This window comes from Phytophthora sojae (assembly GCF_000149755.1).
Source record: "Phytophthora sojae unplaced genomic scaffold PHYSOscaffold_12, whole genome shotgun sequence".
Lineage (NCBI taxonomy): Eukaryota > Oomycota > Peronosporomycetes > Peronosporales > Peronosporaceae > Phytophthora > Phytophthora sojae.
Window position 1 is genome coordinate 24,678 of NW_009258126.1, and position 22,011 is coordinate 46,688.

Consider the following 22,011-nt stretch of genomic DNA (forward strand, 5'->3'; position numbering starts at 1 on the left):
GATCAGGATGTTCACGACCCAGCGTGATCCCGCACGACCATGCACGGCGACATCGCTTCAGCTGTGAAACATGGGCCCACGCCTCCCCTCACTGCGCATGCCATCTTCACGCCCACCCTAGCGCTGAAAACCGAGGCAAGCGCTAAACATCAACATCGAGCCATCCAACTCGCCACAGCAGGAGATTTGGAGACGGCTTGGCCCTCCATGAATTAGACGGTCGCGACCGAGTAAATGGTGTTTGAAGCAGGTCGTTTGTGTTTCCCATTTCAGAAACAGATCCGTTTGGATACATCCCGCGCCAATTGGGTTCCATTATTCCACAAATCATGCCATATTTGCGAGCAAGTACAGTAAGAGTATTGCCAGCTGCTAGCCTGCGAACCGTGTTACAAAGTGCAACTCTCTCATTAAACTTTGCCGAGCATGTAGGCACGTGAATATTGTTTCGCAGCCCTTGCCCGCGCCGAAAACTGAACACACCTTATGGTGTGTTATACTGTATAAGATACTGGCGTCGTTTTTTTCTGGTTTGAATAACGTTCTTGACCCTGCTCGAGTTTGTGGCTTTCCACATCAGCTTGTCCACCGGAATATCTGTCTTCCGAAACCGTTGTTGTGAAGTCCGAAGCTTGAAGAGCTAACCGATCCTTATGCAACTTGCGCAAGAACTTCGCGTGTGTGATCCCCTGTTCACCGTTCTTCTTCTGCATGAACTTGTAGATGATAAATGCATTCATAAGTGCCATGTCCACGGGGCCGAGAAAAAGTTGCTTATAGTACTTCCGGAGGGCAACTGGGTTTTGGAGCGAGTAGCGCTGGAACCGAATTTGATCGTGGACGTCTACACCGCCCATTTTCTTGATATATTCAGACACCAGGAATAGTCGTTCGACTCCTATCCTTTTCGGTCCGAGGCTACACGACCCCTAGCGATGGCACCAATGGCTCGTTGGCCGTAAATTAGAGCGCAAATGGTATCACCATGGCCGGACGCATCCGATGAGCTACCCCACGCAGCCTGCAATCGCGTAGAAGGCCTCGGTCCCGATTCTCGCCTTGCCCACCAGCACCACCAGTGGCTACACGACCCCTAGCGATGGCACCAATGGCTCGGTGGCCGTAAATTAGAGCGCAAATGGGGCACTGACCTTTGTGTGTGTATGTGTGTGTGTGCTTGTATGTCGGGGGGGGGGGGGGTGCTTGTATGTCGGGTGTAGGTACTGTACGAGCTGGAGGAGGCGGTTGCTGGCCGCGGCCAAGGACAGCCTGTTGAGCATGGCGTTGCGCTGGTCGGCCCCTCGGACTGGCGAGGGTAGTGCTATGCCGGCAGCTTTAGGTACGCGCGGTTCTGGTGTCGGGGTTCGGCGCTGTGAGTGGGCACTGGGATACATTGTTCACCTTTTGTTCACTTTCGCAGCTATTTTGTGCAGGAAGTGCACGATTGCTGTACCGTCATCCTGTAGGGGGTTGCAATAGCATACTTCCAGCGGTTTTAAGGTATAGTTTAATCAAGTAATCTTATTCTGTATAATCGCGACTTGATAGTGCAAATGGTATCGCCATGGCATTATATTCTGCGGGTTTTCACCGTGACTCTTCAGCCAAACGTTAAACATGTCAAATACTATAGGCGTCAAGGTGCATTCGGAGTGCACGCATTGTGAACGCATTGTCCACTCTCGGGGTACGAATTCCAGTTGTTAGTATCAATTAAAGTTGGTCTTCATCACGGTACCGTCAAAAAAAATTCGGAGCCGATTCCGATGTTATCGACCAAGCACGTTCCACCCCATGCGACCATTACTGTAAAGTTGTTATTTGGAGGTGCTGTTAAAACGTTTGCTACAAATCTGTTGTTCTGTAGACTCCATCTCAACCCTCCGAACAGCCAGCCTTATTCTGTAGAATCCGTCGTATTCAAATCAGCACAAAGCCTTGTTCTGCACCTTCCGCGGTATCCCCTTCGGTTGGTCTGGGTTGTTCTGTAGCATCCGTTATATCCATCGCTTCCAGACCGGCCTATTCTATAGGTACCGTCACAAGAAATTCAGTCAGTTCACGTTGACCTGAAGCTTCCATCGTAGCCACTCTATCACATCGCCTTCACCTGCCGTTGGGCGTCGGGAAAGTAGTGGTGTACATAGTAGTACATGGGGCAAGTGTGGTAGTATACATTTTGTAAGTGTAAGTCGGTCAAGCCGCCGACGGCTGTACAGCGGGGTGCAGAGCCGCCTTCGTGTCAAAAAGAGCCCCCCCCCCCCAAGGTGACACCGACTGATGCAACACCATCTGCACGAGCACGATGAGTCGTGTATGCTATTTCCCGGCACCCCGCGAAGAATACCTGGCTCAATGAATTCTCACCCCCAAGAAGTATTTGACTTAAATTGCAGCGCTTGAGCATAAGATAATGCCTGGAGTCCTAGACGATCGGTTGACGAAGATACCAGTCCCTCTGCTACCAAGGAAAACTATCGATGGATACGAGCAAGCATTTTGCTGCTAAGCGAAGTGAATCACTGAAATTGCTACACTCTTGCCCCATAAACGAGCGTGGGCTGCGCTGCCAATTCGCTCTAGAGAGAGCTTTTATGGCAACCCCCACGTCGCGATCCAGAGAAAAGCATCGCGCATCCGAGCCGAAAAAATTGCGGCGCCCCAAGGATTGTGAGAAGTGTCCACGGTGATGCTGCTAGTAGCAGCATGAACAAACCCAGTAGAAGCCGTAGCCCTACCAGCACTACAAGACCAAGTCGGGGTCAGTGCGAAAGTCGAAGCGTTACTGGGACGCCTACGACAGTCGGAGAGGTTCCTGGCATTGACAGTCCATCAGGCGGACGCACAGGCGCGCAGCCAGTTAGTGCAGCGCCTCCTGGTGGAAGGGCAGTGTCGAGGCATGAGGATCGAACGCACGCATGGCCTGGTCACGATCGTGACCCAGCACGGTAGGCGAGTGTTGCTGCCACCGGTGCTGTGGTCCGCTGTCTTCAAGGAGATGCACGGCTCAGTATGGGCGGGCCATCTACGGGGACCACACACCTATGGGCGAGTAGCGCAGTCATACTGGTGGTCTCGACTTCAACGTGAGGTTGGACGGTGGGTGCGCGACTGCCAGGAGTGCGACAGTCGGGAGGCGCGACTAAGGGAAGTGATTCCGCCACTGAGGAGTATTCGAGGAGGTGACGTGGGCGACCGGTGGGCTTTGGATGTCGCCGGACCGTTCCCCGTAGCGGATGGTGGTGAGCGATACGTGATCGCCGCGCTAGAGTACGTCACCAGATATGCGGTGGCGAGATGTGTGCGTCAGCATACAGCAGAAAACGTGGCAGCTTTTCTGATGGAGGACGTCGTGCTGAAGTTTGGAGCTTTTCGGGAGTTGTTGACGGATGGCGCCCCAGAGATGGTGGGCAAAGTCACTGAGGAGCTCGTAGTTTTGCTGCAGGCAGAGCAGACAACCCAGTACCTGAATTGAACAGCGGTCTTCTCGATGCGTCGAATTGATATAACATTGTTGAGCCATAGTAAGTTTGAGAGCGACCCCAATTCACACGGCGGAGACTTGGACTCATCAAAGCAATCGGAGATACGTGGCTTCCCCGACGCATCTACCAGATCTTCTGCGGCATGAACGACGTAGACCCCGGGATCAAGTTTTCTTAATAGCTTCTCGAGCTTCTCGATCGATGGAATTGCTGTTTCCAGCAGGTTCTTCGTCGCTGTGATAAAGTTGACCTTCACACCCTATGAACAGGCAAACCTGTAGAACTCAACCTGCTCTCCAGTGGTGACGCCTTCCGAAAAATCCTTCTTGGAAGCTTGAGCGTACGCATTCCAAAGCTCGACCGTTACCAGTCCCCCAAGCCCAAACAGGTACAGCGATGAATGGAATGCTTCCAAGAAGCAACGGCCTGAAGCCCCAGCTGTAGCTCCTGTGCTTCTCTTGTATTTATGGTGCACAAACTCAGCAATGCTGAGTTTGCACCCTTTAACTTTGGCGGCTTTCCATTCGTCGACATCATCCATCATCCGATTGCAACTGCTTTGTATGTCCGCTTCCCACACCCACGTCCATTGTTTCTTGCTTGTATTCTACCAACCACAATAGGGTTAATACATAACCAACTTTATCCACCACCTCTATCTCATTTTCCAACCTCATTTTCACTTTTCATCTTATATCCACCATCCAACAACACATATCCTACTTCGCATACACTATTTACATACCACATTCCTACTTCCACAACAAATAATTCTATTTAACTACCACCTCCCTCCTCTCTATCCTACAACCCACTTTATCAACCTTCTCTACTCTCTTTTCTCAACATCAATATCCTTTTTACATTCTATATACACCATTAAACCACCTCACCCACCTCATTTACAAAAACCACACCTACTTCTACATCAACTATCTTCATTCAACCACCGCATACCTCCTCTTAATTCACTTTTTTCCACCACCTCCCCTCTCATTTTCCAACCTCATTATCCATTTTACACTTCGCATTCACTATTCATTCACCTCTACCTTACTTACCGCACACTATTCGCACGTCCCACACCTAATTCAACTTTAACTGACTTCATTCAACTACCGACTCCTTTCGCTTCATCATACAACCACTTTTATCTACCACCCTTACTCTCATTTCTTAACCTCGTTATTCACATTTCACCTTATATCCACAATTTAACCAAATCTATCCACCTTTTACCTCATTTCCACTATTCAACAACATCTATCTTTTTTTCTATATTCATTTTCACCACCACCCCCACCTCCTACTTTATTATACACTTCCAAACAAAACACATCTATGCTACTTCATACACCTCATTTTTACATTTTCACACACATACCATATCCCATACCTATTTCCACACCCTCTACCTCCATTTAACCACCCCTCTCGCTCTTTCGTTTTAATTAACAACCCACCTTTTCTACCACCTCTACTCTCATATTTTCCAACCTCGTTTACCCTCATATCCATCATTCAAACATCGCAAGCCTACTTTCCACACCCCATTCGCCCATCACATACCTAATTCCACATCAACTACCTCAATTTAACCACGAACCCCTTCTCTTCATCCTACAACACACTTTCCTCTACCATCTCTACACTCCTTTTTCCAACCTCACTATCCACTTGTCATATCGTATCCACCCTATCTATCCAACCATCGCCTTCCTTTTCCCTATCCTACAATCCACTTATCACCACATTGATATTCTCACCCAACGTCGTTTGCTTCCTCCCATTCTATTACATACTCCAACCTAATCATATACTGACCAACCACGTCTATCTTTTGCCACACACCTTGTTTACCCACTTCATCCTTTATTGCTTTTAATTACATTTTTTCTTTAACCTACACTCCGTTTCTCACTACCAATTTCAATCTTATCCCCCAACTTAAACATCATTCTACAACATCATGTCTACCAAACAACCGCTTTAATCCTCTACACACATCTGATTTGTACACCCCACGCCATTTTCCTATCTAGGTTTTCAAGCCTATCAAGTAATCCATTTTCCTATCAACCGATCCCATTTAACTACCACTTTTCTTTTTCCCATCCAACAATCTATTTCTCACCACCACCCACATTAACTCTCACCAACCATTTTTTTAACTTTAACTTTGTTCCCACCAATCAGCCACATATATTCTATCACACGCATCGTTTTGAAACCCTACCTTTTTACACGAACCAACTCCATCCAACTCCCACCTTACTTCTTTCTGCCTTACAGTCTACTTCTCTTCATTGTCCACACACCCCAACCAAAACACTCACTTCCCACCACATACCCACCAATCTACCACATATATCCACCTCATTTACCATACTATCTTCCGCAATCACTCACTCCACTATAAATAATAAACAACGATATAGTTCTAACCATATACTTCAGCATACCTAATCTAAATTACATTTAAGTAGATATTTTGGATTATGGTACATAAATTGGTTTATTATCGACTGAAAGGTAGATAATTTGGTTTGTTACCACTGTTACCCATCAACTTATACTTACACTATGAATGCTACCACATATTCGTCATGTACTACTATGTTCACCGCTTTTCATATTCTACTACAATTGTATTTTATACGGATAAACTGGCGACTCCCAAAGCGTAACCTTCGTATGCCCAAAACTAGCAGCTATCAAATAATGGATAACTGACCCGACTCTGGCACATGCCAGTGGTACCATTGGATTTCCCGTATACGCCTTTGCTCATAAGATGGGGTGCTGCATTGACGAAAGGCAGACATTGGAGTGTGAAGGCGTTGGAAAATCTCCAGACATGGCGGAAGGACGCGCACGGGTCAAGATCACGCTCGCTGGATCACTCGTGTATTTATTCGATGTGTGGGTGGGTCCGCCGACCGGCGGTCAGGACTTAATCCTCGGCATGGACTTTATGGTACCGGCGGGTATTCTCCTCGATCTTGCCGACGGAACAATCTGCCTGCCGGACGAGGTGCGGATCCAGCTCGCAGGAAGATGTCCGCTCTACGGAGACAAGGTGGAACAGGTGACTTTGACCGGTCATCGCGAGATCGACATCGCGGGATCCGCTGAGGTGAATCTGCGCACAAGATCAACGGAGCATCAGAAACGCTGGGTTACGCGCGGTGATTGATGGGTCCCTACTGTGACTGGTGGCCCAGGAAGGATCAACTGGCAAACGTGAGCGATCGCAAGTTAGTGCTGCATCAGGGTACAAGACTCGCGATGTGGCTGTCCGGAGATCGAGTGCCGCGCTTACCGGGGTATGGCTCCGTTGGATCGCGCAGGTATGCTGGGTGGCAGAACTTGGCGCACCAAGCAACCACCGACGCTACCAAGGACGTGTCTGAGTCCACCGACGTGCAGGTGCCTGCTGTGGAGCGGCCGCAGTACACAACGCCGACGGCAATCTTGACCCGGCCAGCGAAAGGAGGATAGGTGGCCACCGTGCACACTGAGTGCGTGTCGTCCAAGAGCCCCGACGATTCCAGCCCGGAAGAGTCGTACGGCAACCCTACCGCGTCTCACCCGACGCCCGGCAGAGACGAGCAGCCCAAGGACAGCGACGTATTCAGAGCGGGAGAATCGCGCCATGATTTCGCCACGTCGCAGGGATCGGAGAGACCATCGGGTGATTATGAGGCCGAAATTCCAGTCTGCGACACAGAATATTTGGAAGACCATGCTCGGTCGATGCGACAGGGGACGTCTAATCAAGATCGAGTGGTTCCGACGGACGCAAATCAGATGTCTAATAGGCCTGCCGTTTCAGTTAAGCTAACCTCCATTAACAAACCTACCCGTTAAAAACCTTGAAGAACCTCCTTCAACCTCCTTCAACCTCCTTTACCTCCGTTTACCTCCAGCATATGTAACAGGGTTACACGCACAAGTGGCTACAGTCACTTGTTACTCCAACAAACACGATGTCTGTTAGAGGTTCGAAAGACTTTCTCGACCTTGGTGTAGACAGACCAAAGACTACATACATTTACGACCACCACGACGGGTGGTCCATAGAGACTTTGGATTCCTATTGGCTGAGAGCAGCATCTCTTAGCCAATGAGCGACATGCATAGCATTGGAATCCTGCTAACCAGCCGTTGGTAGATTCCTATCTTAGAATATTACATTTAGAGGAAGTCAGAAACATAAAACAAAAATAGCAGTTCTCATTTTAACCCAAAAATATTATTTGGATCGTTTATTTAGATTAATCTATACTCGGAGGCCCGAGTATAATTAACTCTAATTTAAACTAGGATACGCTTCCTCACATACACGCGCACACGTGTAAGCTAAAGTAGTGGGCCAAAGTAGGCCCATTACACCTGGTAGCACTTTGTAGTCCGTCCAACGACCGACTACCTGAGTTCGTACGTCACCGCACGAACGCGGAGCTGAGAACCTTCCCATGGATACAGAGGTGCCCATGGAAAGCTCCACTATGCCTGCAACTCACGTTGCACGCGCTGACTGTCCCCACCTGTCGGATCCAGAGTGGGAGGCTCTCCAACGACTGTCAACAGTCATTGGTGAGGCGGCTGTAGCTACGATGCTGCGTACGCTAACGCCGACAGAGCAACACGGTGTTGCTCTGGGCTTCATCCTGAAGGAGCAACGCGATGTTGCTGCTACTACCGCGGTGCCGTCCGGGACGACATCACGCGCGCAATCGCTGAAGCTCAATGTGAGTAACTATGTCGGAAGAGAGGGTGAACCCCTCCTCCGTTGGCTTGTCGAACTCGACACTGCCATTGCGGCTCGACGTATCGACGTATCGTCGACCCGTTGTCGAAGGTCGCGTTCGCCATTTCATGTCTTGGCGGACGTGCAAGAAGTTGGGCGTATGGACGCCGACTCTCGGATCCTACGTGCTTTAGCACGTACGAGGGTTTCACGGAAGAGCTCAGACAAGCATTTGAGCCCCCGCAAAACGAGTTCCGGTCGAGGGCGGAGTTCCTCGACCTGCAGCAGGGCAAGCATGATGTCCATGCTTACGCTCAGAGAGCACGGTACTTGGTCTCGAACATCGTGACCAATCCGATCGACGAGGCGACCAAGGTCGTCACGTTCATGAAGGGACTGAGAGATTGGCCTGTGAAGACCAATCTCTTCCGTGAGTACCCGAGTACTCTCGAAGCTGCAATCACCCTTGCAATGCAGGAGGAGTTTAGCCTGCGGCAGGCTAAGCTGCCTGCACATGTGCCGAGGCCACAGCCACGCCCGGTAGTGAGGACGGGAGGCCCCGAACCCATGGACCTCTCGGTGCTCGGGAGTGCACGGCCCCCGTGCACCAGCAGGGTGGCTATCGCGCCGGTGCCGGGCACCGTCGCAACCAAACAAAAAACGCTGGACGCCAGTAGGCGCGGGGCGCCCTACTGGTAATGCAGTTCCGCGTGTCGACCTTGGACACGCGACACTGAGGACTGCAATCCCCAGTGAGATTCATTCTCGGTGCAAGAACCAAGATGACAAGCAAGACCTTGTCATCCTGAACGTAAACTCGATGAGAGCAAGCAGCTCTCTTCGCGCTTTGGTAGATTCTGGCGCGTCGAAGAACTTTGTTCGACTGCGAAGTCTATCGAGGCTTGACTTCGAGGATCTAAAGATACCTCGAAGTATGTTGGAGGTACGACTGGCAACGGGTGCCGTCGTGAAGACCCAGAAGCGCATGGTACGCGTGCGCTTCACGTATGAAGACCAAGAGTTTGTCGAGACCTTTATCGTCCTGGATCTGGACGATAAGTTTGACATCGTATTAGGCATGCCGCGGCTTGCACGGCATGATCCGGTCATCGATTGGGAGAAGCGCACTCTCGTGCGCTTCGGTCGCGACAGCGGAACAGTGAGCGATGGCCCTGTTGCCGCTACGCACGCACCGACAGGTGCGCGCGACTCCCCACTCGAGACAGCGCCTAATGCCGCTGTCCCGGAGCGCCCTGGGCGCGCGCGAGCACGCGCGCAAGAGCAGCTAGCGTCGGCGTTGCCGCCGACAGCTAATGAAGGAAATGTGTTGATCTCGGAGGTCGACACCCGCTTTTCAGCGAATCAGGAAGAGTCTCCGGCCTCAAGGGGCACGGATGACGCAGGCGAGTCACACGCCTCAGCCGTGGAGGCTGACGCGAATCTGATTGGATCCGTTTTGGCCAAGAATAAGAGCCAAGGTGACGAGGCGCCGTCGACTCCGGGAGTCGATGGCTTAGGTGAATTTGATTCGTCGGCTCCGGGAGCCGACGCACCCTCTGTAATGGGGGTCTCCGCCAATGGTTGGCGTCGAGGTAAGGATGGCGTGTCGACTCCGGGAGTCGACGCTGCAAGCGGTGCGGACGGTTGCAAACGTCCCGCACCGGAAAAAAACTTGCATGCTGTCGTGCACGACGAAGCGCCGGGCGACAAAGCCGGGCTTGAAGTCGCTCGCCCGCGGGATAAACCCGCCGGTGGTACTGAAGAAGAACACCCGTCCACGGCTGGGCCTGGGCGAGGTCAAGAACCAAGCGGAGCCGGGCTCCCCAAAACAAGAAGACGGCGCATGCGATGGTCGCTGCGCAAGTCTCGGTCTGGGGCCGAGACGCTACAAGGAATGTCTGCCGGGCAGACGGAGGCTGAGAAGCCGGACGTCGAGACGTTGAACGTCTTGACGCGTATCTGTGCCGGGTTCCGGTACAGGGAGATGACTCTCGCTAACCCTCCGACGCAAGCGTCGGAGTTGACTTCGCTTCCAGTAATGAACTGGAAGCGCTTCGCGCGTGACTTGCACGATGGATGCATCGAGCAAATATGCATTCTCTCGGACGCCGAGAGAACGAAGAGCGAGAATGAAGAACTGAGGCAGTTCTTCATGGAGACCACCACTGAGAGCGAGGACACTCTCAGTGCGAAGACGAAGAAGGAGCGCTTTGAAGAGCAGAGCTGGGACTCGTTGAAGACGAGTCCCTACTACGAGATCTTACGGGAGTACGCGGACGTACTTCCGGAAGAGATTCCTGCGGAGCTTCCGCAGGACAAGGGAATCCAGCACGAGATTGATCTCGTGCCGGGCACGAAGTACTGTGTCACGCGGCAGTGGCCACTGCCGCGAGAGCAGGTCGAGGCGATCGACGACTTCTTTGAGAGTCGTCGCAAAGCTGGACAAGTACGGAATCGAAATCCCCGCACAGTGCTCCGACGTTCTGTGTCAAGAAGCCACTGGGCGGCTGGCGCATCGTTCATCCGTACAACAAGCTGAACGATGCGACGATACCGGCGCAAGAGCGCCCCTGCGACCTTCAACAGGTTCGTGACGCACTTGTTGCGCTCGGTGCGCGACTTCGTACCGAGCTACTTCGACGATGTGTTCGTCCACAGCCGGGCTGCGGACGGGATAAGCGATGTTGAGATGTGCAAGGTGCATCCCCGGAAGCTGCTTGCGCTCATGCGCAAGCAGAAGCTCTACGCGAACCTGAAGAAGTGCATCTTCGAGGCGAGCGAGATACCCGTGCTCGGGTGTCTCGTTGGGAAGAACGGTGTCCGCCCTGACCCTGAGGAGGTCAGAGTGATCAATGAGTGGCCAACGCCGTCGAACGTCAAGGAACTGCGGCAGTTCCTTGGCTTGGCCACGTACTTGTGCAAGTACGTGAAGGACTACGCGGGCATGATACGCCCGCTGTCACAGCTCCTGAAGAAGGACGCCGAGTGGGTTTGGACTGCTGAGTGTCAGCAGGCCTTCGATGCAGTCAAGCGGGGCTTGACTGAGGCGCCGATCTTGGCGGTGGCCGACCAAGATCGCCCATTCCACGTTGTGTGTGACGCATCCGACTTCGCAATCGGATGTGCGTTGATGCAGCACGATCACGAGGGTCGTGATCGTGTCGTCTACTACCAATCGTATCAGCTGAAGCCAGCGGAGCGCAACTACCCGGTACATGACAAGGAGCTCCTTGCCATGAAGTACGCACTCGCGAAGTTCCGAGTGTATCTACTCGGAAGCAAACCGTTCGTGGTCTATACGGACCACGCGTCGTTGCGGACGGCTGTGAAGTCGCCGCACATCTCGCAACGGATGGCGAGATGGCTCTCATTCTTCGCAGAGTATAACTTCCGGGTTGAGTACAAACCCGAAAGACTCAATGTGGTGGCCGACGCGCTCTCGCGTCGACCTGACTACGCCACGACTGATGCCGACGTCAATGCCATTGACGCCATGCGATCGAGCACCCCGACGTCGTCACTGTTGGAGGACGTGAAGGTCGCGTACGCGCACGACGCGGACGCGAAGCTCTTGCTGGCCTACGGCTCAGCGCCTTCTGACCAAGCTCGTCAGAAGCTGCCGAAGCATCTTCGTGCTCGTGCACACCGTTACCGGGTGCACGACGGGTTATTACTCTACAGTGCAGTCGACGACAACGCGGACCGCGTTGTCGTGCCCACCTGCGACTCAGGATCATGTATGAATATCACGATGCACCGACTGCGGGGCATTCGGGCCGTGAGAAAACATACCTTCTTCTCACGCGGGACTTCTACTGGGCCCACCAGTATAAATGGGTGCGCAAGTACGTCCGTGCTTGCGAGGTTTGTCAACGTGTGAAGCCTGCGCCTTTCGCGCGGGCTCCCTTGCAGTCACTGCCGACTCCGTCGGAGTGTTGGCAGTCCATGTCTTTGGACTTCGTGTTCGGTCTTCCCCCGGACAGCCAGGGGAACACGGGCGTTGTGGTCTTTGCTGACCGCTTCAGCAAGATGGTACATCTTGCTGCGGTACCCGCTGAAGTGACTGCGAAACAGACGGCTCGTCTGTTCGTTGACATGGTGCTCAAACACCATGGCATGCCAATCGACATTGTGTCGGATCGAGACCCGCGCTTTACTGCACACCTTTGGCAAGAAGTGTTTACACTTCTTGGGAGTCAACTTTCGATGTCAACTGCGGACCATCCGCAGACGGACGGGCAGACCGAGCGCGTGAACCGCGTGCTCGTAGACGTGCTTACGAGGTACGCTCACTCGTTCCAACACTGGAGCGACTGCCTGCCGATGGCGGAGTTCGCCATCAACAACTCCGTGCATGCCTCGACCGGGCATACACCGTTCTACGTGAATGCCATCAGGCACCCACGCCTCCCGAGTCTACTCAGGATGGTGGCTCTTTCCTTAAGTGGGGGAGGATCTACGACTGCAACGCAGCAGCCGCAGAATGCCACTGACACTTGCACAGTGTCAGCCGCGACCACGCGCAAGAAGAAGAAGCACGCGTCTGTGCAGGGCACAGACGCCGACATGAGCAAGAAGAAGAAGAAGAACGGGTCTGTGCAGAACACAGACACCGTGAAGACGAACGCAGAGGCCGGGCCTACTGCTAGAAACGAGCTGAACGAGTTCAGCTCGGACGCAATCAACTTCGTGCAGCGCAGACAAGCCGTCATTCGGTTTGTCCAAGACGCTATCGCAGCTTCTGTCGACCGACAGAAGCTGAACGCAGACAATGTTGGTAGGGGCAACACTAATGAATTCAAGAAAGGTTCATTGGTTTTGTTAGCTACTCAAAACCTGCCTAAACCTGCGGTTTCCGACATTGGGGCCAGCAAGCTCGCTCCGCGCATTATCGGGCCGTTCACGTTGTTGGCACGACATGGAACGCCTACACGCTAGATACTCCATCTAGCATGCGCCTCCATCCGACCTTTTACGTCGGGCGGCTGAAGCCATACCGGCAGCACGAGCCACCTAGCTCGGCTGGCCCGAAGCGGAAGCCCCAGCGGAAGCGAACCTCTGCTCCAGCGCGTGAACACGTTGGGACAAGCGCACGACGCGACCTCCCACGTCGATAGAGATGTCCGACGCGCTCAGCGAGCCCTGAGCGACTTGAGCCCTCATGACCGCCACCTCCTGCTTCAGAGCGGCGAACTCCCGGCTCTGATGCTGCTCCACAGCAGGGACCCGCTCCTCGAGGGTCGGGCCAAGGTCAACCCCAGGTTGACCATACCCGGGGCGTGTTCCCACCACCGCCGCCTCCGATCCGCGACGCCCGCGGCTCAACACGCTGGATTATTGAGCGTATTGTAAAGCATAGTATCCCGAAAACGAACCGGCAGCCGGTTCGTTATCGTATTCGTTGGAGAGGGTTTCCGCTCCACCAAGATACATGGGAGCCGCGGGACTTCCTGCTGCAGGACGTTCCGGAAATGGTGAGGGAGTACGAAGCTCACCACGCACTGCCGACGCGAAGGGAGTGCGAGCGCTGTAGTCACCTGCAGCGCCCGGAGTTTCGCGATCGTCGCGTTCCTCGCGTGCCAGGAACTAGGCACGGATATCCTTGAGACTCGCAGGTATTCGAATCGTCGTGTACCCGTTTACGTCGCGGTCGCTCAAGCGTGCCGCACCCGGAAGACACAACGTCCTTCGGGCACAGCGCATGGAATACCAGCGTCTACTGCGGATATGTGGAGCTGCTCCAGCCTCCCGCGCGTCGAGAATGTCTCGAAGCGTTCATGGGCATGCTTAACCCGCTGCGAGGAGTTCCTTGTCATGCGCCGGGTAGTTGCGCTCAGCTGGTTTCAGCTGACGCGATTGGTAGTAGACCACACGATCACGACCCTCGTGATCGTGCTGCATCAACGCACATCCGATTGCGAAGTTGGATGCGTCACACACAACGTGGAATGGGCGATCTTGGTCGGCCACCGCCAAGATCGGCGCCTCAGTCAAGCCCCGCTTGACTGCATCGAAGGCCTGCTGACACTCAGCAGTCCAAACCCACTCGGCGTCCTTCTTCAGGAGCTGTGACAGCGGGCGTATCATGCCCGCGTAGTCCTTCACGTACTTGCACAAGTACGTGGCCAAGCCAAGGAACTGCCGCAGTTCCTTGACGTTCGACGGCGTTGGCCACTCATTGATCACTCTGACCTCCTCAGGGTCAGGGCGGACACCGTTCTTCCCAACGAGACACCCGAGCACGGGTATCTCGCTCGCCTCGAAGATGCACTTCTTCAGGTTCGCGTAGAGCTTCTGCTTGCGCATGAGCGCAAGCAGCTTCCGGGGATGCACCTTGCACATCTCAACATCGCTTATCCCGTCCGCAGCCCGGCTGTGGACGAACACATCGTCGAAGTAGCTCGGTACGAAGTCGCGCACCGAGCGCAACAAGTGCGTCACGAACCTGTTGAAGGTCGCAGGGGCGCTCTTGCGCCGGTATCGTCGCATCGTTCAGCTTGTTGTACGGATGAACGATGCGCCAGCCGCCCAGTGGCTTCTTGACACAGAACGTCGGAGCACTGTGCGGGGATTTCGATTCCGTACTTGTCCAGCTTTGCGACGACTCTCAAAGAAGTCGTCGATCGCCTCGACCTGCTCTCGCGGCAGTGGCCACTGCCGCGTGACACAGTACTTCGTGCCCGGCACGAGATCAATCTCGTGCTGGATTCCCTTGTCCTGCGGAAGCTCCGCAGGAATCTCTTCCGGAAGTACGTCCGCGTACTCCCGTAAGATCTCGTAGTAGGGACTCGTCTTCAACGAGTCCCAGCTCTGCTCTTCAAAGCGCTCCTTCTTCGTCTTCGCACTGAGAGTGTCCTCGCTCTCAGTGGTGGTCTCCATGAAGAACTGCCTCAGTTCTTCATTCTCGCTCTTCGTTCTCTCGGCGTCCGAGAGAATGCATATTTGCTCGATGCATCCATCGTGCAAGTCACGCGCGAAGCGCTTCCAGTTCATTACTGGAAGCGAAGTCAACTCCGACGCTTGCGTCGGAGGGTTAGCGAGAGTCATCTCCCTGTACCGGAACCCGGCACAGATACGCGTCAAGACGTTCAACGTCTCGACGTCCGGCTTCTCAGCCTCCGTCTGCCCGGCAGACATTCCTTGTAGCGTCTCGGCCCCAGACCGAGACTTGCGCAGCGACCATCGCATGCGCCGTCTTCTTGTTTTGGGGAGCCCGGCTCCGCTTGGTTCTTGACCTCGCCCAGGCCCAGCCGTGGACGGGTGTTCTTCTTCAGTACCACCGGCGGGTTTATCCCGCGGGCGAGCGACTTCAAGCCCGGCTTTGTCGCCCGGCGCTTCGTCGTGCACGACAGCATGCAAGTTTTTTTCCGGTGCGGGACGTTTGCAACCGTCCGCACCGCTTGCAGCGTCGACTCCCGGAGTCGACACGCCATCCTTACCTCGACGCCAACCATTGGCGGAGACCCCCATTACAGAGGGTGCGTCGGCTCCCGGAGCCGACGAATCAAATTCACCTAAGCCATCGACTCCCGGAGTCGACGGCGCCTCGTCACCTTGGCTCTTATTCTTGGCCAAAACGGATCCAATCAGATTCGCGTCAGCCTCCACGGCTGAGGCGTGTGACTCGCCTGCGTCATCCGTGCCCCTTGAGGCCGGAGACTCTTCCTGATTCGCTGAAAAGCGGGTGTCGACCTCCGAGATCAACACATTTCCTTCATTAGCTGTCGGCGGCAACGCCGACGCTAGCTGCTCTTGCGCGCGTGCTCGCGCGCGCCCAGGGCGCTCCGGGACAGCGGCATTAGGCGCTGTCTCGAGTGGGGAGTCGCGCGCACCTGTCGGTGCGTGCGTAGCGGCAACAGGGCCATCGCTCACTGTTCCGCTGTCGCGACCGAAGCGCACGAGAGTGCGCTTCTCCCAATCGATGACCGGATCATGCCGTGCAAGCCGCGGCATGCCTAATACGATGTCAAACTTATCGTCCAGATCCAGGACGATAAAGGTCTCGACAAACTCTTGGTCTTCATACGTGAAGCGCACGCGTACCATGCGCTTCTGGGTCTTCACGACGGCACCCGTTGCCAGTCGTACCTCCAACATACTTCGAGGTATCTTTAGATCCTCGAAGTCAAGCCTCGATAGACTTCGCAGTCGAACAAAGTTCTTCGACGCGCCAGAATCTACCAAAGCGCGAAGAGAGCTGCTTGCTCTCATCGAGTTTACGTTCAGGATGACAAGGTCTTGCTTGTCATCTTGGTTCTTGCACCGAGAATGAATCTCACTGGGGATTGCAGTCCTCAGTGTCGCGTGTCCAAGGTCGACACGCGGAACTGCATTACCAGTAGGGCGCCCCGCGCCTACTGGCGTCCAGCGTTTTTTGTTTGGTTGCGACGGTGCCCGGCACCGGCGCGATAGCCACCCTGCTGGTGCACGGGGGCCGTGCACTCCCGAGCACCGAGAGGTCCATGGGTTCGGGGCCTCCCGTCCTCACTACCGGGCGTGGCTGTGGCCTCGGCACATGTGCAGGCAGCTTAGCCTGCCGCAGGCTAAACTCCTCCTGCATTGCAAGAGTGATTGCAGCTTCGAGAGTACTCGGGTACTCACGGAAGAGATTGGTCTTCACAGGCCAATCTCTCAGTCCCTTCATGAACGTGACGACCTTGGTCGCCTCGTCGATCGGATTGGTCACGATGTTCGAGACCAAGTACCGTGCTCTCTGAGCGTAAGCATGGACATCATGCTTGCCCTGCTGCAGGTCGAGGAACTCCGCCCTCGACCGGAACTCGTTTTGCGGGGGCTCAAATGCTTGTCTGAGCTCTTCCGTGAAACCCTCGTACGTGCTAAAGCACGTAGGATCCGAGAGTCGGCGTCCATACGCCCAACTTCTTGCACGTCCGCCAAGACATGAAATGGCGAACGCGACCTTCGACAACGGGTCGACGATACGTCGATACGTCGAGCCGCAATGGCAGTGTCGAGTTCGACAAGCCAACGGAGGAGGGGTTCACCCTCTCTTCCGACATAGTTACTCACATTGAGCTTCAGCGATTGCGCGCGTGATGTCGTCCCGGACGGCACCGCGGTAGTAGCAGCAACATCGCGTTGCTCCTTCAGGATGAAGCCCAGAGCAACACCGTGTTGCTCTGTCGGCGTTAGCGTACGCAGCATCGTAGCTACAGCCGCCTCACCAATGACTGTTGACAGTCGTTGGAGAGCCTCCCACTCTGGATCCGACAGGTGGGGACAGTCAGCGCGTGCAACGTGAGTTGCAGGCATAGTGGAGCTTTCCATGGGCACCTCTGTATCCATGGGAAGGTTCTCAGCTCCGCGTTCGTGCGGTGACGTACGAACTCAGGTAGTCGGTCGTTGGACGGACTACAAAGTGCTACCAGGTGTAATGGGCCTACTTTGGCCCACTACTTTAGCTTACACGTGTGCGCGTGTATGTGAGGAAGCGTAGCCTAGTTTAAATTAGAGTTAATTATACTCGGGCCTCCGAGTATAGATTAATCTAAATAAACGATCCAAATAATATTTTTGGGTTAAAATGAGAACTGCTATTTTTGTTTTATGTTTCTGACTTCCTCTAAATGTAATATTCTAAGATAGGAATCTACCAACGGCTGGTTAGCAGGATTCCAATGCTATGCATGTCGCTCATTGGCTAAGAGATGCTGCTCTCAGCCAATAGGAATCCAAAGTCTCTATGGACCACCCGTCGTGGTGGTCGTAAATGTATGTAGTCTTTGGTCTGTCTACACCAAGGTCGAGAAAGTCTTTCGAACCTCTAACAGACATCGTGTTTGTTGGAGTAACAAGTGACTGTAGCCACTTGTGCGTGTAACCCCGTGCCAACCCTTGCATTGATTGGGGCCGTGGTGTTATCTCGCGCGGACCGCCTCCAACCCCCGCTACGTCCCGCCTAGCGACGATTGTGCCCCCCCCCCCCCGTGACGCCAGTACACTCAGCTCCGAGCGTGGTGCAGAGCTCCCTGCAGATCAGTGCGAGTGCAATGTGCTGAGTATGGATGACTTCCTGGTCGGTCTACGCACTGGCGACTACGAGGAAGTCTATCGCATTTACATGAATGCCAGTGTCGTGGCCAAGGTGGTACCCGATATTATTGCCCGCGTACTGAACGAGTTTGCAGACGCCATGCCGGACGAGCAACCAGACGGTCTCCCGCCGATGCGACCTATTGAGCACGATGTGGTGATGAAACCAGGCGCTTAGCCCAGCTCCCGAGCTCCTTTTCGCCACTCAGAGGTCGAGCGCGTGGCACTTGATGATTTTGTGCGGAAGCTCCTTGACAAGAAGTGGATAGACAAGTCGTTTTCTCCGTGGGTCTCGAATATTTTTGCTGTGCCGAAGAAGGACCCCACTACCGGCCTGATTCCCAAGCGCATCGACTGGGTACACGTCACCGATATTGCGAAGTTGCTGCGATGGGTTATTGATTATCGATATGTCAATAGCATGTCGGTGGTGCCACGCATTCCGCTCCCGTACATTGACGAGCTCTTTGCTCGCATGGTGGGAGCTGTCGTCTTCTCGACGTTGGATCTACTGAGTGGCTACCATCAGACGCGGCTGTCAAGGCGCTCACGGATGTACACGGCTTTCCGGGCGAATGGCGAGATTTACCAGTGGCTTGTTGCCCCTATGGGCCTCGCTGGCATGCCTGGTACGTGGACACGGCTGATGAATGCGCTCTTTGGAGGCCCCGAGTTTGCGGCCTTTGTTGTCGTGTACTTAGATACTCGCGCTCGCTGGAGGAGCACGCACATCACCTCCGCCATGTTTTCACTGTGCTACGCAAAGAAAAACTGTTTGTGAAGCGCTCGAAGTGCCATTTTGCTCGCGACTCGGTTACGTTTGTCGGTCACGTGAAGGACTCTCCGTTGATCCTGACAAGACGTCCGCTCTCGCCAATTGGCCGCTTCCCCAGAATGTACGTGATCTCCAGCGTTTTCTCGGATTAGCGGGTTATTATCGTCGCTTTGTTCCGCTCTTTGCTGATCTCGTGGCTCCGCTGTCCGACTTGCTCAAGAAAGATGTTACTTGGGTGTGGACGACCCTGCACAGCCGGGCGGTGCACGCCGTCAAGCGCCAGCTACTCTCCGCTCCGATCTTACGCCTGCCTGATCCTTCGAAGGCGTTTATTGTGACTACCGACGCCTCCAAGTTGGCGGTCGGTGGGGTGCTTAGCCAGGAACACAATGGCTTTGACCACCCTGTCGCCTATTTCAGCAAGAAGCTGAATGTGAATGAGCAGAAGTGCACTGGATGGACACTCACCCGGATCAAGAGGACGGATGCCGAGCCTACACATTTGCTGGCACCAGTAGCGGTAGCTAGCAAACCCTCAGATGATCTGTAAGCATCAGAGGGTCGGGCATTTTTTAGGTCGTTAGGGACTCTACACCTTTGCCAATCCAAGTTGGCAGTAGTGTAAGGCAAAGCCGAGAGTCCCGTAAATACGAAAAATATTTTTTTCAAAAATTTATTTTCGAGGATTAGTACAGACCAATGTGGATTTAGTCCACAGCAAACATCTAAGTTCCATACTCCATGGGCTCGCTACGAATAGCAGCGGCGACAGACCTTGCGTCCGCTTACAGTACAGGTTGTACATGTAGTTGGTCTCGTCATAATACACGATAAAAGCACCGTTCCGCTCATGCTTCAGCAACGCTTCACCAAACACCCTCCTCTTCTCGATATTTACAGCATTATTGCAGGTCTCGGGCTCTACGCGAACCTATCACAGGGAACATACTTAGTACAGTACATAGATGGTAAAAGTGATAGCATAATAACTTGAAGGCGTACCTGCTTAACAGTGTAAAGCTTATAGCAAAGCTTCTTACTGATCAACGTAGTGCTGATGTGCACCCTGAAGTCGAACGCAAGCATTTCTTGCATCTGCACGAGTGTGTACTGGCAGTTGTCTTCCAGGTAGCCCACGAGAGCTTCCTCCATTTCTGGAGTACACTTCGTGCACGCCGCCCGCGCGCCGCCTCTCTTCTTGACATCAGCGGCTTGGCGCTGGACGATCTGACCAGTGATTTGAGTTTGCTCTGCACTAAATCCACATTGCTCTAAATACTAATTTCAGAAATTATTTTCCGATTTTTGGATGCTACTTAAGTTACTTCACACCGTTTTGCTTTACACTGCTGCCAACTTGGATTGGCAAAGGTGTAAATGACTGTAATGCACCTCAGCTTAAAACGAAAACGAATGAGCAGAAGTGGCCAACGCATGAACAGGAGCTTTTCGCTATTAAGCTCTGTATGGGCAAGTGGCGTGTGTATCTGCTGGGACGTGAGTTCGTTGTATTCACCGACAACTCGGCATGCCGCTGGTTTCTTTCGCATCCGGACTTGTCGCCACGCTTGACGGAGTTTTTTTGACAATTCGTCTTCAAGCTGGAGCATCGGGCGGGGCATCTTAACGTCGTGGCCGACGCTCTGTCGCGACCTCCCGTTACGGCAAGTAGCGTCGTGTTTGACAACTTGTACAGCTCCCGCATGGAGAAGATGATTGTTCAAGGCAACAGTGCATTTGGATCTGTGGTGCAAGCTAACATGGACGCAAGCCCACTTACGATGGTTACGCAGCTCGATAGTGACTTTCACCAGATGATACTAGACGGTTACCAGCGCGACAAGGACTTGCAGGCCATCGTCGCTGCTTTCCAGAGAAGCTCCGCGTACGAGCACCACCGTTTTCAATACCACGATAGTCTGCTGAAGCTGAAGACTGATGGCCGTGCGAGCATTATCGTGCTTCCTGTCGTTGATGAAATCCTGCTAAGAGTCCTCCATGATTACCACGATAACGCGATCTCAGCTCACCCGGGAGTGACGCGCACGTATCTGACAGTGCGGCAATGGTTCTACTGGCAAGGGCTTCGAAAACATGTTGAACAGTATGTTCTTACGTGTGAATGCTGCGTGCGGAGTAAGAGCAGCACCCGAGCCCACCAGGGTTTATTACAGCCACTCCCGATTCCCGACTACTGCTGGCAGCATGTAACGATGGACTTTGTGACAGGATTGCCACCTTCGAATGGCTACAATGCGGTACTTGTCGTCGTGGACAGACTCAGTAAGCGCCCGCGTTATATTCCGACTACGAAGGACGTGACAGCTGAGGCAACTGCGCGGCTATTCTTCGATCATGTCGTTCGCTACTACGGCCTGCCCTCGAGTAACGTGAGTGACCGCGACAGCAAGTTCTGCAGCAAGTTTTGGACTGCTTTGATGGAGTAGATGCGCTCCGATGCACTGCTTCACACTATGGTGATGACTGGTTCGCAGTTTTGCCGACGGTGGAATATGCCCACGCCACCGCAATTCACTCCTCTACCCGAGTTTCTCCTTTTCAACTGGACACAGGAAGGCAGCCAGCAGCAGCAATTCGAATGCAGGAAGAAGTTTCTGGACCGCATGCACAGTTTGTTCGTGCACGCGAGGAAATTGTGGTTCTACAGCGGCGTCACCCAGCTTTTAACATTGACCAGCTGAAATTGTCTATCGAGAATCCGCCATACTTCGCGAATCGATCTCTCTCGAAAGCTTCTCCTGCTATCTACGACACCCACGGCAACCGCATTTACGTCGCCGAAAAACTGCTACATGCAAAGGCAAACTTCAGTATCTAGTCAAGTGGCTGGATCTACCTGAATCACAAAACTCCTGGGAACCCGTCCAAAAACTTCGTCGCCTTTCACACTGGCAGCAGTTCCAGAACGCCTTCGACAACCGCCA

The 22,011-nt window shown here is 53.7% G+C and overlaps 2 protein-coding genes across 2 annotated transcripts; both read right to left on the minus strand.

Moving 5' to 3' along the window:
- Positions 1-3,744: 3,744 nt before the first annotated feature.
- Positions 3,745-4,077, minus strand: PHYSODRAFT_528736 (hypothetical protein; the record flags this gene model as incomplete). Its single annotated transcript, XM_009538451.1, has 1 exon — positions 3,745-4,077. A coding segment is annotated over one exon (333 nt), but the record flags the coding sequence as incomplete, so codon positions are not given.
- Positions 4,078-19,724: 15,647 nt separating this feature from the next.
- On the minus strand, positions 19,725-20,293 carry PHYSODRAFT_288863 (hypothetical protein; the record flags this gene model as incomplete). The annotated part of the gene is made up of 2 exons (XM_009538452.1): positions 19,725-19,997; positions 20,107-20,293. Coding segments are annotated over 2 exons (216 nt in total), but the record flags the coding sequence as incomplete, so codon positions are not given.
- Positions 20,294-22,011: the final 1,718 nt, after the last annotated feature.